This window comes from Rattus rattus, chromosome 5, assembly GCF_011064425.1.
Source record: "Rattus rattus isolate New Zealand chromosome 5, Rrattus_CSIRO_v1, whole genome shotgun sequence".
NCBI classification, from domain to species: Eukaryota; Metazoa; Chordata; class Mammalia; order Rodentia; family Muridae; genus Rattus; species Rattus rattus.
This window is the reverse complement of record NC_046158.1, coordinates 49,105,162-49,119,509: the sequence shown is the minus strand read 5'-3', so window position 1 is coordinate 49,119,509 and position 14,348 is coordinate 49,105,162. Positions and strand designations below refer to the sequence as shown.

The window sequence follows — 14,348 nt, the reverse complement described above, 5'->3', positions numbered from 1 at the left end:
TTTCAAAGAAATGTAAGTCAAAAGGTAAGATCACTTAAGTAGCAAAAATTAGATTTAACACTGGTACATGCTGGGATTAAAGGTGTGCACCACCACCACCCAGCGACCATGTCTTTATATGAAAAAAAAAATTGTTCTAAGAATCTTAAAAAATCACCCATGCATTCTAATAAACTATCTTTATAACACCAAGAAGCTAGATGAAAAATGGAATGTTTGTTTAGTCAACAAAAATCGCATGGGAAACTAATGGCTGATTTGAACTTGGAATAAATTATTTTGTTTCCTATAATTGTCTATCAAAGTCTCCTTTTCTGTAGTGTGAAGTGAAATTAAGATATCCATCTCCTCTTCAAACTGCCTTAACAAAAATTTCATCTTTAGGAGATTCTACAATCCTTAAAAATACTTCACTCTATTAAGCCCAAATCACAAAAAAATTAACATTTTAAGTCAGAGTTGGTAAGTCAGAAGATATATTTTCCAGGAATTAAAATGGACCTAACTGGTGTTTTTATTGTCCTGTTTTACACTATCATGGCCATCTGCTCCTAACAAAATAAGACTATTTCTAGATACAAATGTATTTCTGGATAAATGTACTCCTAGATACAAATGTACTTCTAGATACAAATGTATTTCTGGATACGAAGTGTTCTTTCAGTGAGGTCAAACAGCTGGATGGGTTTGGGTCTATGAAAGATTCCTTCACAGACAAAGGGAATGACTCTCCAGTGTCATAAAGAATGACATACATGAGGCTCAAGGACCACTTTTAATAACGGTTGGAACTAGGAGTGTGTGTGTGTGTGTGTGTGTGTGTGTAGTTACAGGCAGTTGTGAGCTGCCCGATGCAGGTGCTGGGAACTAAGCCTGGGTTCTCTGCAAGGCTGGTATGTGCTCTTAAGCACTGGGCCATCTCCCAGCTCCTACCCAACTCCTGCCCACACGCTTTATTCTGAGTCAGGATCTTCAGAAAGTGCCAGGGCAAGCCTTGGATTTTTGATTTTCAGGCCTCAACCTTCCACGTAGTAAACTTTTCCTGGCTTATGGAAATACTATGATTTATTTTTATTTCTCGAAATGTTTTATTCCCAAACCAGATGTAGTTCTCATCATTGTGGATTGCGGCTAGGCTGCCTTATTATACAGCAGTTTGTTCTACTCCTAAGTTTTCCAGAGAAACTGATGTTTATTAAAGGAATCCACCAGACTCAATGTGATCAGAACCATGGGTCATTCCTGCCCCTTCCAGTGTCTCCTTTTCTCACCATAATATAATACCTCCAACCAGCATTGCCTCAAATTGCCTCCAATTTTTGCCTTAAAATCCCCCATCTGCCAGTCACCTGCTCTTTTAGCTTCCCATGCTATTAGCAGACCATGACCTTCTAAGATAATATACAATGGAACATCCAGGTTAACACAGGTCTTTGTGAACAGTTTTACCTTTCAAGTAACAAACATAAAACGGCAAAACAAAACAAAAAGAAAAAACCAACAACAAAAACCAAACCCAATTAACTGTTAACATTCTTACAGAAAAAGAGTAACAACTTTCACAGACAGAAGAAAAACCCCCAACCCTAAAATATTTGTGTTACTGTTAAAAATCCACAGTAGAGATTTTGTTTTAATATTCTACCCGCTTCCATAAACACCTAACAGCCCATTTAAAATGAACTAAAGCATGGGGCATATGATAGAAACTTCACTGCTGCCGTGTATCTGTAAATACAGAGGCCATACCTTTCCAGTTGTAAGTCCCCGGGGCTCCGAAAACAATGTAATGAAAGTCTTTAGTGAAAGTAGCCGCTACTCCTTGCTGACAAGAGCCAAATTTTTCATGGCCCCTCAATCGGCCATCACAGAAACTCCAGTCTCCTCCATCCATATCATCCTCAATTCTGAGATTCTGACTCAGGACGTAACATCTTCCGAAGATGTCCCGGGACTCCTGCTTCGTGTTGACGTGCTGCCGTTTCTCGTATCGATGAGCACACGTCTGCCAACGAGTACAAATGGTAAAGCCTGTTATTTAAAACGTGACAGAACCGGGGGGCTGGAGAGATGGCTCAGCGGTTTAGAGCACCATCTAAACTGCTCTTCCAGAGGTCCTGAGTTCAATCCCCAGCCACCACCCGGTGGCTTACAACCATCTGTAGTGGGATCTGATGGCCTCTTCTGGTTATGTCTGAAGACAAAGACGGTGTACTCATACATAACACAGATAAATAAATCTTTTTTAAAAACTTGACAGAACCGGATCGCTGAGCACTAATAAAAAGGATGGTTCTAAATAAGATGATTAAATGTGTCCTCATCCTGGGAGAGGATCCCAGAGCACACCAATCACCCCCCACCCCAAGAGGCCATTAACAAGACAAGACCCAGGGCTTCTGCCTTACTCTTAGAGAACAAAGCCCCATTCCAAGTATTAAAACACCAGTTCATATCCACAGGCAATTCGTCTGTAAATTCACCTGCCACAGAATCACGGGCAACACCATCTTAATTTAATTGGCTTTGAGTGGCTGTAAATAACTACGTCCTCACAGAAGCATGGACGGCATTTTCTTAGGAGATAAAGCAAACACAGCGAAAGCAAAGGTGTTCTCTTTCTCCTGGTACCATCTCCTTCCTGGCAGTTGAGTCCCAGTTTGTATTCTATGCTCTCAGACTGTTCCCTATCACTAAAAGGCAGAATTACCTGGTCCAGAAGGACAGAATACTCTCCGTTTTCTACAGGGTCTCCACCATTACCCTCCATGGAAACCAGTCTGGGTTAGTTACAGGAAGCCCAGTCTATATTCTGTCCCGGGCCCCTGAGGTGTACTCAGTGTTCACTCAGATTCTCACTGCTTCTGTACAAACTTTATTAGAGCAACTGGACTGTGAAAGACACAGGGTTCACCCTATTCCAGCCTCACCTGCTCCCAGACCAGTCTACTCAACGAGCTGCCTTCCACCCGAAGAGGTTAGGGGTAAAAGTTAAAGCGATGTTTTTATCCACGATCATTCCCGCACAGAACTTTTGTCTCTAAAACCTCGACGGGTTCCTAGGGCAGAAATGGTGGCTTTTGGCTTTGCTTTTTTTCTTTGTTTGTGTCTGAAGAGCAGCCAGTTTTCGGGATGTTCAAAAAATGTTAAGTAAGTTCTTTGGATCTGGATATTTTAAAGACACACAGATTGCACAACCATTTCGTAGTCTACCAGGCATCATAGGAGACTCGAAATTTTGGCTCATTCTAGGCATCAGGCCCAGTGTTAGAGCAGGGTGTTTCTTGCTAAAAGGTAAACGGAGGCAGGAGCTTGGTGTCCACTGCGGTGAGCCCATAACCAGCTAACACTGAGGACGGAGCGCTTTTCCACACTTACCACCACTTTGCCCCCTGGACCTTGACTCTGGACAGTGACTCCCATCCACTGGTCTTCCTTGCTTTCTGACATAGGATCAGCTGTGGAAGAACATGGGTAACACAGACAGACGGTTAGGGTGCCTGAGTGACCGAAAGCCTACACAGACACACCGGGTAACAAAAACCTAAGAACAGGAAACTCGGTTAATCCAGAACACTGATTCTCTGTCAAGGACACAGAGACACAGTTGCCTGAATCTTTTATAAAAACTCTATACCTGAGACGTTTGAAACTTGTGTGACTGAGAGACAGATGCCTCTGTTACAGCATTGTAACATACAGTGTCTAAACCAACAGAGTGGGTATTTCTCTGTTCATTCCTCAGTGTTTTATAGAACAGACTCAATTATTGTCTTAACTGGAGAGAGAAGGCACAGAAACATCAGCATTGATCATTTCATTATCAACTTAAATCGACCACATAGCCCATATTTGTGCCTTCCTTAATGAGAATAAAAAAGTTAAGGTGCTATCTAGATACCAAGATTAGTGACGTTTTGCCTTTGTTCTCTTTGCATGTATCTGTGTATTTGTAAGTTTTCTGAAGTTACCGAGTAGCATTTCCTAATCAGTAACAACACGTTATCCCTAAAGGATACAAAATGTGAACACAAGCCTGCCTGTCTGCTTAGGCCAATAATCAAGTTTGGTTTCCTTCAAGCTTCTCAGAACACTAATGGCTCTGCCCAGCCTACTGGAAATCAGGTGAAGTAGCTGGCGGCACGTTTGGACTCCACTTCCAGCCACCCAGAGGCTTCGTAAAATGGGATATTAAAATGAAAGGGAAATAAGCTTGCCTTTCAGAGGTGGCAGCTTTAGCTGGGTACGGTTCTGGAGCTTAGAAGACCCTTTTGGAAGCTAGAGAGATGGCTCAGTGGTTAAGAGCCCCGACTGCTCTTCCAGAGGACCTGGGTTCAATTCCCAGCACCCACATGGTGGCTTACAACTGTATGTAACTCCTGTTCCAAGGGATCTGACACCTTCACACTGACATACACGCAGTCAAGTCACCAATGTCCCTCCTGAAGATTTTTGAAAATTATTTTGGCTGCACCCTAGCTTATCAATTCATGTATCTCAGCCTATAGGGGAGATTTGATCCATGCTGACCCATTCTCAAAGTTTTTCAGGGCCAGAGATGAAAACTGATGCTAGGGTACTTGAATAGGGATACACAAGACACTGGGTAGTCCTGATATCACAAAAACAGACAAACAAAGTAAATATACGAATAAAATAAATAACAAAGAAAAGTAAACAAAATAGTCTTTCTCCCTGTTTGTTTGTTTGTTTGTTTGTTTTTGAGACCGATTGCCTGTATAACAGAGTTCTGGCTACCCTGGAACTTCTCTGTTGACCAGGCTAGCCTCAAACGTACAGAAATCCACCTGCCTCTGCCTCCTGCATCCTGGGATTAAAGGTGTGCGCCACCACCACCTGGCTTCCCCCCAAATACTTTAACAAGCAAGTGATGTGACTCCCCCCAACCCTCGAATTGCTTGATGCTTCTTCACAGCTGTGAATTCAATTTTGCAACAGTCTCAACAGACCACTAGGTGGCAACATAAACACATCATTTTAGTTTAACCGGGATTAAACAGAAGCAGCAAGTATTTTCAGGACAAATAAACAGTCCAGCCTGAATTAAAAGTGGCCGTCTCTGCAGGAATAAATGCTTGTGTCTCCTGTCCTGTCTGGTAGCACCTGAAGCACGGCACAGACAGGCTGGCCAAATGAACAGCGAGGGCAGAACGCACCATCATTATCAAATACAATCCGTGTGCAAGGTCCCCGGGAGGTGATGTCACAGCTGTACAGGCCCCCTGTTCTGTTCGCCTTCTGCAGCGGAAGTGCTTCTGCCCGAGGCGCCCCCACAAGCAACCTGGTGACAAAAGAGCAAGAATTTAGAGACTTGAACGTTACATACTTTAAACGTCTAGCCAGAACCCACAGCTTTGGGCACCCTTCTCTGCCATGCAGCCCAGCAATCCTCCAGCTGCTGAGGGGTGGAAGAGAACAAAGGCCCCACAGGCCTCACAGCTAAGGCAAATTGACACCCGGTACCAAACAGAGGGGGAGTGGGCCTGTCCCTCCCAGAGGAGCTGGGTGCAATTATGGTATCTGAAGACACACTTCCTAGAACAAGCATGGATCACGAGACTCAACAGAACAATTCGCTCTCCCAACTTTGGGAGGGAAGCAACCCTCATGTCCTGTCTGGTAGGCACACCCGTTTCCAAAGCTGGACCCCACTTAGGTATTGTACTGGCTGGTTTTGTGTGTCAACTTGACACAAGCTGGAGCTAACACAGAGAAAGGAGTCTCCCTTGAGGAAATGCCTCCATGAGATCCAGCTGTAAGGCATTTTCTCAATTAGTGATGAAGGGGCCGGTAGAAGATGGAGAGGGCCTCGTCCATTGTGGGTGCTGCCATCCCTGGGCTGGTGGTCTTGGGTTCTATAAGAAAGCAAGCTGAGCAAGCCAGGGGAAGCAAGCCAGCATGTTAACATCCCTCCAAGGCCTCTGCATCAGCTCCTGCTTGAGTTCCAGCGCTGACTTCCTTTGGTGATGAACAGCAACGTGGAAGTGTAAGCTAAATAAACCCTTTCCTCCCCAACTTGCTTGGTGGTCCTGATGTTTGTGCAGGAATAGAAACCCTGACTAAGACAGGTATCCTCCAGGGGACACTTTGCAACAGTGTATCCAGATTTAGAATCCCACTCCTGCCTATGACACAATTCACCTCTTCCCTTTTTCTTCTTCTTCTTCAGTTCTATTGAGGATCTGACAAGGGGAATCTGCATTCATTTTAAGTGCACTAAGCCATGTTCTGTCTCACTGGTTCGTGACACAAGCTCCTCCCTATCAACCAGTCTCCCACAAAAGATGTGAGACTCCACCGCAGACTTTCCCTGTGGAGCCGCTCCTAAGCCTAACTCATGATCTCAGAGTTCTGGTTTCACCAGCAGAGGGGCTGACTTGTCACATGGTTTACAACCTCTAGGGTCAGCTTGACTAAGAAACAAACAATACAAGAGACAGAGAGAAAGAACACAGAGCAGACCACACAGAGAAGTGGAGGCCAGAGCTTTGATACCTTGCTTCTGGAAATGGAAAAACAGCTGAGAACAAACAATAAACCCTCTGAAGGGAGAGCAAGGCACACTGGGCGGCAAGAAGCCTGCAGAGTCAGGTGCAAACGGAACAACAATAACAACAACAACTACAACGACGGGGGAAAAAAAAACAACAACAACATTATCTAACATCCCCCCACCTTTTCCTTGCTGGAATGGATCCCCGTTTTAAAAAAAAGTCAATACCCTTACGGATGTGCGGCTGCAGGTGCAACAAGAGGGAAGGGAAACACATCTGCTCAGAAGAAACAGGAGCACAATGGTGGCTTCCAAGGAGACAGTGGCTGCTCTTCCTCCCAGAGGAACGGCCCCACCCCCACCCCCACCCGCCTGGGGCAGTTGGCACTGCCCACATCTCTCTCCCAGTCTACCCTGGAAACAATGAACCCCCACACACCAGGACAACAGAACTGAAGTGGAGACTTAGGGAAGCAATCCCCCCATCCCCGCAAATTCCTCAATCAATGGGGGTATAGGGAAGCCAGGCTGCAGGGGTCTGCATAGGCCAGGTATCCAAGTCCTGTCCCTGCAGGAGCTCACAATACCTGAGAGTCGAGCTGGCCTAGAATATGCATTGAAGGGGTTTAGATGCTTGGCCGATGTGATATGGACCCTGTGCTGGGTGCTGGAGAACCAAGCAATGAGCTGAACCCTAGGTAAACAGAAGCTAAAGAACCTGCACCCTCTGATTTGAGGAAACAGAGGCCTTGACAGAGGTTAATTATGAAGCCTTGGGACCTCACAGCTAGGTGCCAGTCAGTACAAAGATTACCTACAACAGTGTGTCTCTGTCCCTGCATAATGAAGGCTCCCCAAGAAACAAAACTCAGCACTTAAAACGTTTAGCAGAGGAGCCAACCTATAACAATGGCACACTGACATGAGAACTGCTGGCCTACTGACAGATTTAAGACTGACTCCCAGCAGGCCCAACTGGAGCCAGTAAAGGTAACCAACTGCCAAGAGGCCGTTCAAAGGGCAGTTCAGACAGCCTAGACAGCTTTCCCTCCCTCCTCTCTAACCACTTCCTCTTACACACACCCAAGGAGGCTGCTAAGAGTGGCAGGCTGCTTCCTGTTTACCAGGCTCCTCCTTCAGCCGCTTACTCCTTCAACAAACATTGCCCACAGGAAGCATAAGGGATGGCCTCCCAGGTAGCTTCCACCTCTTAAAACTCCTGGAGTTTTTACCCGATCCCTAAGTAGCTCATAAAAGGACTTGGAGGGAGAGTTATCACTGAGCAAGTGCTTTGTGGAGAGGGTCACCAGGAAATGACAGCAGAGCCGACATAGGAAAGGCAGCACAGAACAGGCAAGACTGGCTTTGCTTCCCGGGCAGGAGCTCGGCAGTGGGTTTCAACCTTCCTAATGCCCCGACCCTTTGGTAAGGTTCCTCATGTTATGGTGACCCCTCAACCATAACATCTTTGCTGCTACTTCATAATCATAAATGTGCCACTGTTAGGAGCCATAATGTAAATATCTGACATTTGAACCAGGTGAAAGGGTTGTTTGACCCCTGAAGGGGTCACGACCGAGAGGTTGAGAAGCACTGAGATAGCAGATGTGGGTGAGTGGGGTTGGAGGTGGACAGCCTGGTGAGAAGACTGGCTCAGGGGAGAGGCAGGAGAGGAGGCCCACAGAGCCTCAGGATGCAGCCATCTCTTGAGCCTTTCTGGGTCCCTGCATGGGATAGGCACTCCAAGGTTTCCTGCAACATGAACAGCTGTGCAGAGGCTGGAGGGATGACTCAGTGGTTAGTGCACTGCCTGTTCTTCCCCAGAGGAGCAAAGTTCAGAGTCCGGCACCAAGTCCAATGCCTATTAACTCCAGCTCCCGGGGGATCAAAGCCCTTATCTAGTTTCCACGGGCACCAACACACATGAGGCATGGCGCGCGCATACACACACACACATGTTTAAAGAACAGACTATGGAGGTTACTCCATGCACAGCCGTAGGTCTTCAGAGGTGAGGGCTTTCTCTAACCCTTTTCTCCTCCCATCCCTGGAATGGGACACGCGTTGGACAGAGAAGGAAGTGGACTGCGTAGAATAAAGGAAGGAGCAGGGCTGTCAGGGAAAAAAAAAAACAAATCTAGAGAGATACCACAAAATAAGAAACACTCATCTATGGAGGAGAATGCCAGTTGAAAGGGTGCCTATCCCGGGCTTTGTCCGCACAGGTTCTTAAGCGTTCTATCCCCATTTCGGATGCATCCTGGGAGGGAGGGAGGGGATCCGCACTAGCGAATCCCTGGGCAGCTGCAGGAGTGGGCGGCTACAAGAGAGCCGCCTGCCAGCAGAGGGCGCCTTCTGCACCGCTCTACATTTCAAGGATACACGGCGCTAATCCAATACAATACAGGTCCCAGAAACAGATGAGTAAAGTCGCCCCAACACTCAGCAACTGTCGGGGGCACCATTCTCAGTTGCCCTGGTTCAGAGATTAGCAAAAAGGCTCTTAATCCCGCTTGGGCCTTAAACATAAAACGTCACAGTCCATTAGCTCAGGCTATGTCTGTGAAGAACAAATAAAAGAGCAAAACTAGGCCAGTATGCAAACATCGACACCGGGGGCAACCGTCTACTTCTAATCTAAGTCATTTTAGGTCACGGCGTAGGTTAAATGCTAAACACACGTTGACTTTTGAGCTGCCAGGTGCCTGTAGGTACCGGAAGAATAGCCCATTCCAACCAACCCCTCAAAACTCGTGCCAAAATCTGGCTTTTGTATAAATCCGAAGCTTCCTCCTGGTTCCTCACAGGAAGGGCTGGGCGCCCGGCTGCCCAGACGGGTTTAGTGAGGGAACCAGGTGCTCAATGTGCATTACTGCTTGCTTTGTGGGCACCAGATCAACTCCAAGGACCAGGGGTGCTGGTATCATGCCACTCTGTCTCTCTGCTGCTGCCGCCATACTCTCACAACTGACTGTCTCTGTCTCTCTGTGTGACCGACTGTCTGTCTCTCTCTGTCTCTCTGTCTCTCTGTCTCTCTGTCTCTCTCTCTCTCTCGGAGACATCTCTGTCTGTGTCCCTCTCTCTCTCTCTCCCTGAGACAGGGTTTCCCTGTCTAGTGTGTCAGGCTGGCCTTGAACTCAGAGACCCGCTCCCCTCTGCCTGGGATGAAGGTGTGTACCACCGAGCTCTAAAGCAGAAGCCTGAACTACAGCAGCAGCTTTGCATTGGGACAGACAGTCTGGGGTGGGAGTGGGAAGTGAGTCAGGCCTTGTAGGGACGGAAGTAGTGGAAATGAACAGAACTGCATCCAAAAACCTGTTCCCATCTCAGATCCAAAGGAGAGACTACAAACTCAGGGCAAGTGTCTTGAGGTTGGCACTAGGAAAAGCTACTTTTCAACTGCTTGCCCCAGAGCCACTAGACAGCTACTTCTACTGAGTTTTATTATTTTTCCTATATTGAGAGGTTTTTTTTGGGGGGGGGTAGGATTTCTGAGGCAGGAATTTCCTCTAATTCACCATCTTTCTTCCCTCAGCACCCCCAGGGCTGGACTAGAGTTGAGCCACCATGGTCACCTTCCACCGAGTTGCAAAGTTGTGCTGGAATCACTCCCTGAAGATTTCAACATTTTGGAAAATATTTCAAGATAATAAGACACGAGAGGCTGAGGAGATGGCTCAGTAGTTAACAGAGCTGCTCTTCCAGTGGGCCCCATGTTTGGTCCCCAGCACCCAGATTGGTGGCTCACAACCATCCATAACTTCAGTTCTAGGGGATCCAAGCCCTCTTCTAACCTCCACAGATACTAGGCACACATGGTACCCATTGTACACACAGACAAAAAAATAAATAAATAAAAAATGACTCAGGACCTGCAAAACTACCGCATCTTTAGCAGCAAGAAATAAACACTGTCACAGTGAAAAGCAATGTCAAAAAAACATGGCAGTCACTTAGAGTGAGATGTAAATTGAGGTCTTCAAAGGAGACCCTAATTACAGGCTGAGGGCTCTGGACTCACTGCCATGGTCTGAACAGGTGATCCTAAAATCCACTGAGTGAGCCACACCGCCACTCACATTTGCACATCGCCCCAACAGCCGCTCAGACTTTTGCACAGCTATTTCAATCAAATGTCCTCAGCACGGTCGCTCTCTCTAAACCTTAAAGACAATAGCAGCTTTGCTTCATTGTCTTTGGCAGTAACTCATTTCCTTCAGGATTAAAGAGTGTGCCTCTAGCTACTCTGTCGTGGCAAATGTGAACCATTGCTTCATTAGAACAAGGGCGCTATTATTGCTTAATTTAAAACATGGTCTTCTGGGTTCATTTGAATGAAGACCTGAAAAACCAGGACCATGGCATTACCCAGGCAACTGTCGCTCTGACATCTGAAGCCATCCTCAAACTCTTATCTAATTTTTTAGTAAAAAAATAATAATAATAATAACAATGGTAAGAAAAAAAAAAAAAAAAAAAAAAAGAACTTAGGGTAGAAGTAACAGATTCTAGACTCACCCCAGGCTACAGAAACGAGGCAACTCTCTTACTTATTCTAGGCTTAACTTCTCTTTAATTATAGATTGTGATATTTCTTAATTAACCAATGTTGGCCCTATCATCAGAAGGGGAAGCCAACAAGCCACTCGCTGCTTTGGGTCATATCGGCTAGGCTACGTTTTTAAATTCCCGAACTATTTTCTTTTCAACATTTGATAAAAATGTCAATTCCTCAATGAGTGAGATGAAGCTGCACACATTTTGACCCTTCCTCCCAGATGTTCCTCTTCACTGTCCCAAGTCTTACTGTGCCACCTTCCATTCTTTCATACACACTCAGAGCTAAGTTGCCTTTTGTTAACCACAATTTGTGCTCGCTCTCTCTCTCTCTCTATCACAGTCCCAGGTATGTAAGCATTATTCAGTGAGAGGATGCTTTGCTGAAGCAGACACATGAGAGGGCGTGTGATGTTTTGCTTGAGTGGAAGCTGGAGAGGGTGCATGATGCATGGAACCCCAATAATCAGTGAGGGGTCACTCTTGCATTGGGACGCAGCACACCACTTAGGTCTGGCTGCTTCACTCGTCTTCACTTTGTAGAGAGAAATGCACCAAAGAACTTCTTGTGGTATATTCCAGCCGATTCTGGCTCCTTCCATTGACTCAAGCCAATTCAGAGGAGCCTTGCAGTTTCTGCTGGATCGAGTGTCCTCTACTGATTCATGTTTGGTGTTTGCTACTGGACTGGACTGCTGGTATTTTGACAACAATGAGTGGAATTGCCCATCCCAAAGAACTACTACTAAACAGGTCCACAACCCCCTTTTCTTATTAACCTTCTTTCTTCTCCCCTATCTCTGGTCAGTGACTTAGAAGGGAGGTTGAAGAGTTTAAGAACCCTAAATAAAGGTTTGGAGGAAAGTCTAAGCCAACAATCAATGGATCGAGGACTGGTACCAGAATTAGATGTCAGTTTCCTCAAAAGAAGTTGTCTTTAATGTTGAGGTCAAACACACTTGCTTCCCTCGGGTTCTATCGTGTGGTGGGATTCATGTTGAAACCGTGACCTTTGTTTTCCCTAGTGTTTCTACTGCCTTTCATTTCTGGTTTCATTGCACTTTGTCTTGACTCTTAAACTCCCAACCATCCTTTGTATTAGATTAGATTAGATCAAGACCTGGCTCTGGCTTAGACTCCTGTTTACCTGTCAGGCAGCTAGGCCTGCTCTATAGGCTGTGCTCGACCTCCCTTCACTGCTACACTAGGGTGATATGCTCTGACCTGGGGGCCCATGCTTTCCTCTTAGTTGGGTTCTCTTACTGTCCTAACAGTAGGTGACGGATAAGCCAAGCCTGAGTATATAGACTGTCTTTATTTGCTCTCACCTCAGGGGGAGTCAAGGCATTCAACTCACCTCCTGAGAACCCTGACGGCAGTGCTGACATCCAGACCTGCGTTCCTTTGAGGGTGGCTCTTCTACTCCCCACTTTATCCCAGACATCCTGGAATGCCTTGATCTGTATAGAAGCCTTTATCAATACGTGAGTTCTCGCTCACACTCTGAAGAACACATTCACCCCTCCCAGGACATGCCTCCTATCACACACAGACCATTTGAGGCAGCCTCCTCTCCCAGTCTCTTTCTGGAATCCCTGCTTCTTAGGTGTTGGATACTTGGGGTAATCAACATTTTTCTCGTATGTTCTTCTCTTCTCTGTGGTTTGGGTAGCGTCCAACTTAATTTCCAGTTCTTCTACAGACATCTTATAATTCTGCAGTCATGTCTGCAAACCCCTGGAAACTCATTCTCTTCTAAGTGTGCTTTTTACATAACTCTATTTTGTGCATTTGGTATGTCCTCAAAATTCTGTGTGTTCCATCTACACATTCTCCTGAGGCTCCCTTTGTGCTTCTAGAGGCTTTTCTTTTCTTTCTTTCTTTCTTTTTTTACCTTTTCCATTGCTTTCCTCCACCCACTTTAATGCTGCTAGTATAAAGTGCATCACAAGAACATTTAGGTTTTGTTCTTTGGCCCTTCTTACCTCTCTAAGACCCCTTGTTTGGCCATCTCCTATTCCGTGAGTATCAGCCATTGGCTACCCACACTTATGCCGGCTGCCATTACATCATGGCTACCACCCCAGATTCTCATAAAGTTGAAGATCACCAGAGAGAACCTAGAAGTTCATCCGGCATCAGTCAGACTGATATATAAAATTAAGTGTAGTAGGACTTAGAGGTACTACCCACAGGGTGCAGAGACTCAAGGGTCAGATCTCGATGCTCAACCATGGTCCTGGGGGCAACAAGACAACAAAACCCAAGCTGCATGCCCAGAAGCTTCCAGAAAGCCCTGCTCTACAGTGTCCAGGAGCTAGAGGCATTCTTGATGTGCAGTGAAGCTTTGCTGATACCGGTCACACTTCCTCCAGGACCCATCAAGCCATCATGGGAAGAGCAGCCTAGCTGGCCATCAGTCACTAATGCCTGTGGCAACAAACAAACTGAAGAGATGGCTCTTGGTACAGGATACGCTCCTCCTGCAGCCACTCTTAGTAAAATGACAGGGGTTTTCTCTGTTAACCACTAGTAGCTAAACCTTGCATAGAAGGGGGAAGGATGGTGACATCTGGCATTCACAGATTCTGACTCCTCATTCCCAGTCCTCTCTTACGTTATCATGTCTGGTGTCAGGGAGGGTGGTTAGAGAGCAGACCATCCTCTTCCTTTGACCAGGCTGCAGCTATTCAGGGGCAAAAGGAAAACATCTTTCCAAGACGTTTCTATGACCTCCCCAACTGTGGGCAGGTGTGTTAGGAAGGGGTGGGGGAAGCACTATACCTTTCCACTCAGGCCACCTTGTATTGAGTTCACTTTGCATCCCCACACTATCCCACGAAAGAGTTCTGCTGTAGCATGAACTGGCTGTAGCCTAGGTTTCACCAGGGCAGGCCTTGCTCTCACCTGTTGCCTGAAAGCTCAACACCCCCGCCCCCCATTAGAAAAGTCCTAGGTTGAAGACTAGTGATAGTTAACCCAGCCTCAGACATAAAGCTGGCTGAATGTGCTCCATGCAGCATCTACTCCACAGTGAGCACCAAACACATGCTACGCTGTGTGGTGGCATTTGTCCTTGGTGCACAGGCCCTGGAGAGCTAGCTTTGCCCAGGAGTCCTATGGCCAGGCTTCCTCATGGGTAATCTCTAGCCACTAAAGCTCCACCAACCTTACAAGTAACCCCACTTCTCCTCAACTGGGGCTCTTCAGGAGTCCAGTGAGAGAAGGACCAGTGGCTAACAAAATGGCCCCATTCTTCACCAACCTCTGGGCATTG

General features: G+C 46.4%; 1 protein-coding gene across 2 annotated transcripts in view; it reads right to left on the bottom strand.

Annotated features, from left to right (window-relative positions):
* Window positions 1-14,348, bottom strand: part of Itga6 (integrin subunit alpha 6) — a 72,535-nt gene that overhangs the window by 34,838 nt on the left and 23,349 nt on the right. For both annotated transcript variants that reach the window (XM_032903480.1, XM_032903479.1), the window contains exons 2-4: window positions 5,178-5,302; window positions 3,379-3,458; window positions 1,750-2,005 (exon numbers count right to left, since the gene is read on the bottom strand). In XM_032903480.1, the coding sequence (XP_032759371.1) occupies window positions 1,750-2,005; window positions 3,379-3,458; window positions 5,178-5,302 (461 nt within the window). The remainder of the gene's footprint in view (window positions 1-1,749; window positions 2,006-3,378; window positions 3,459-5,177; window positions 5,303-14,348) is intronic.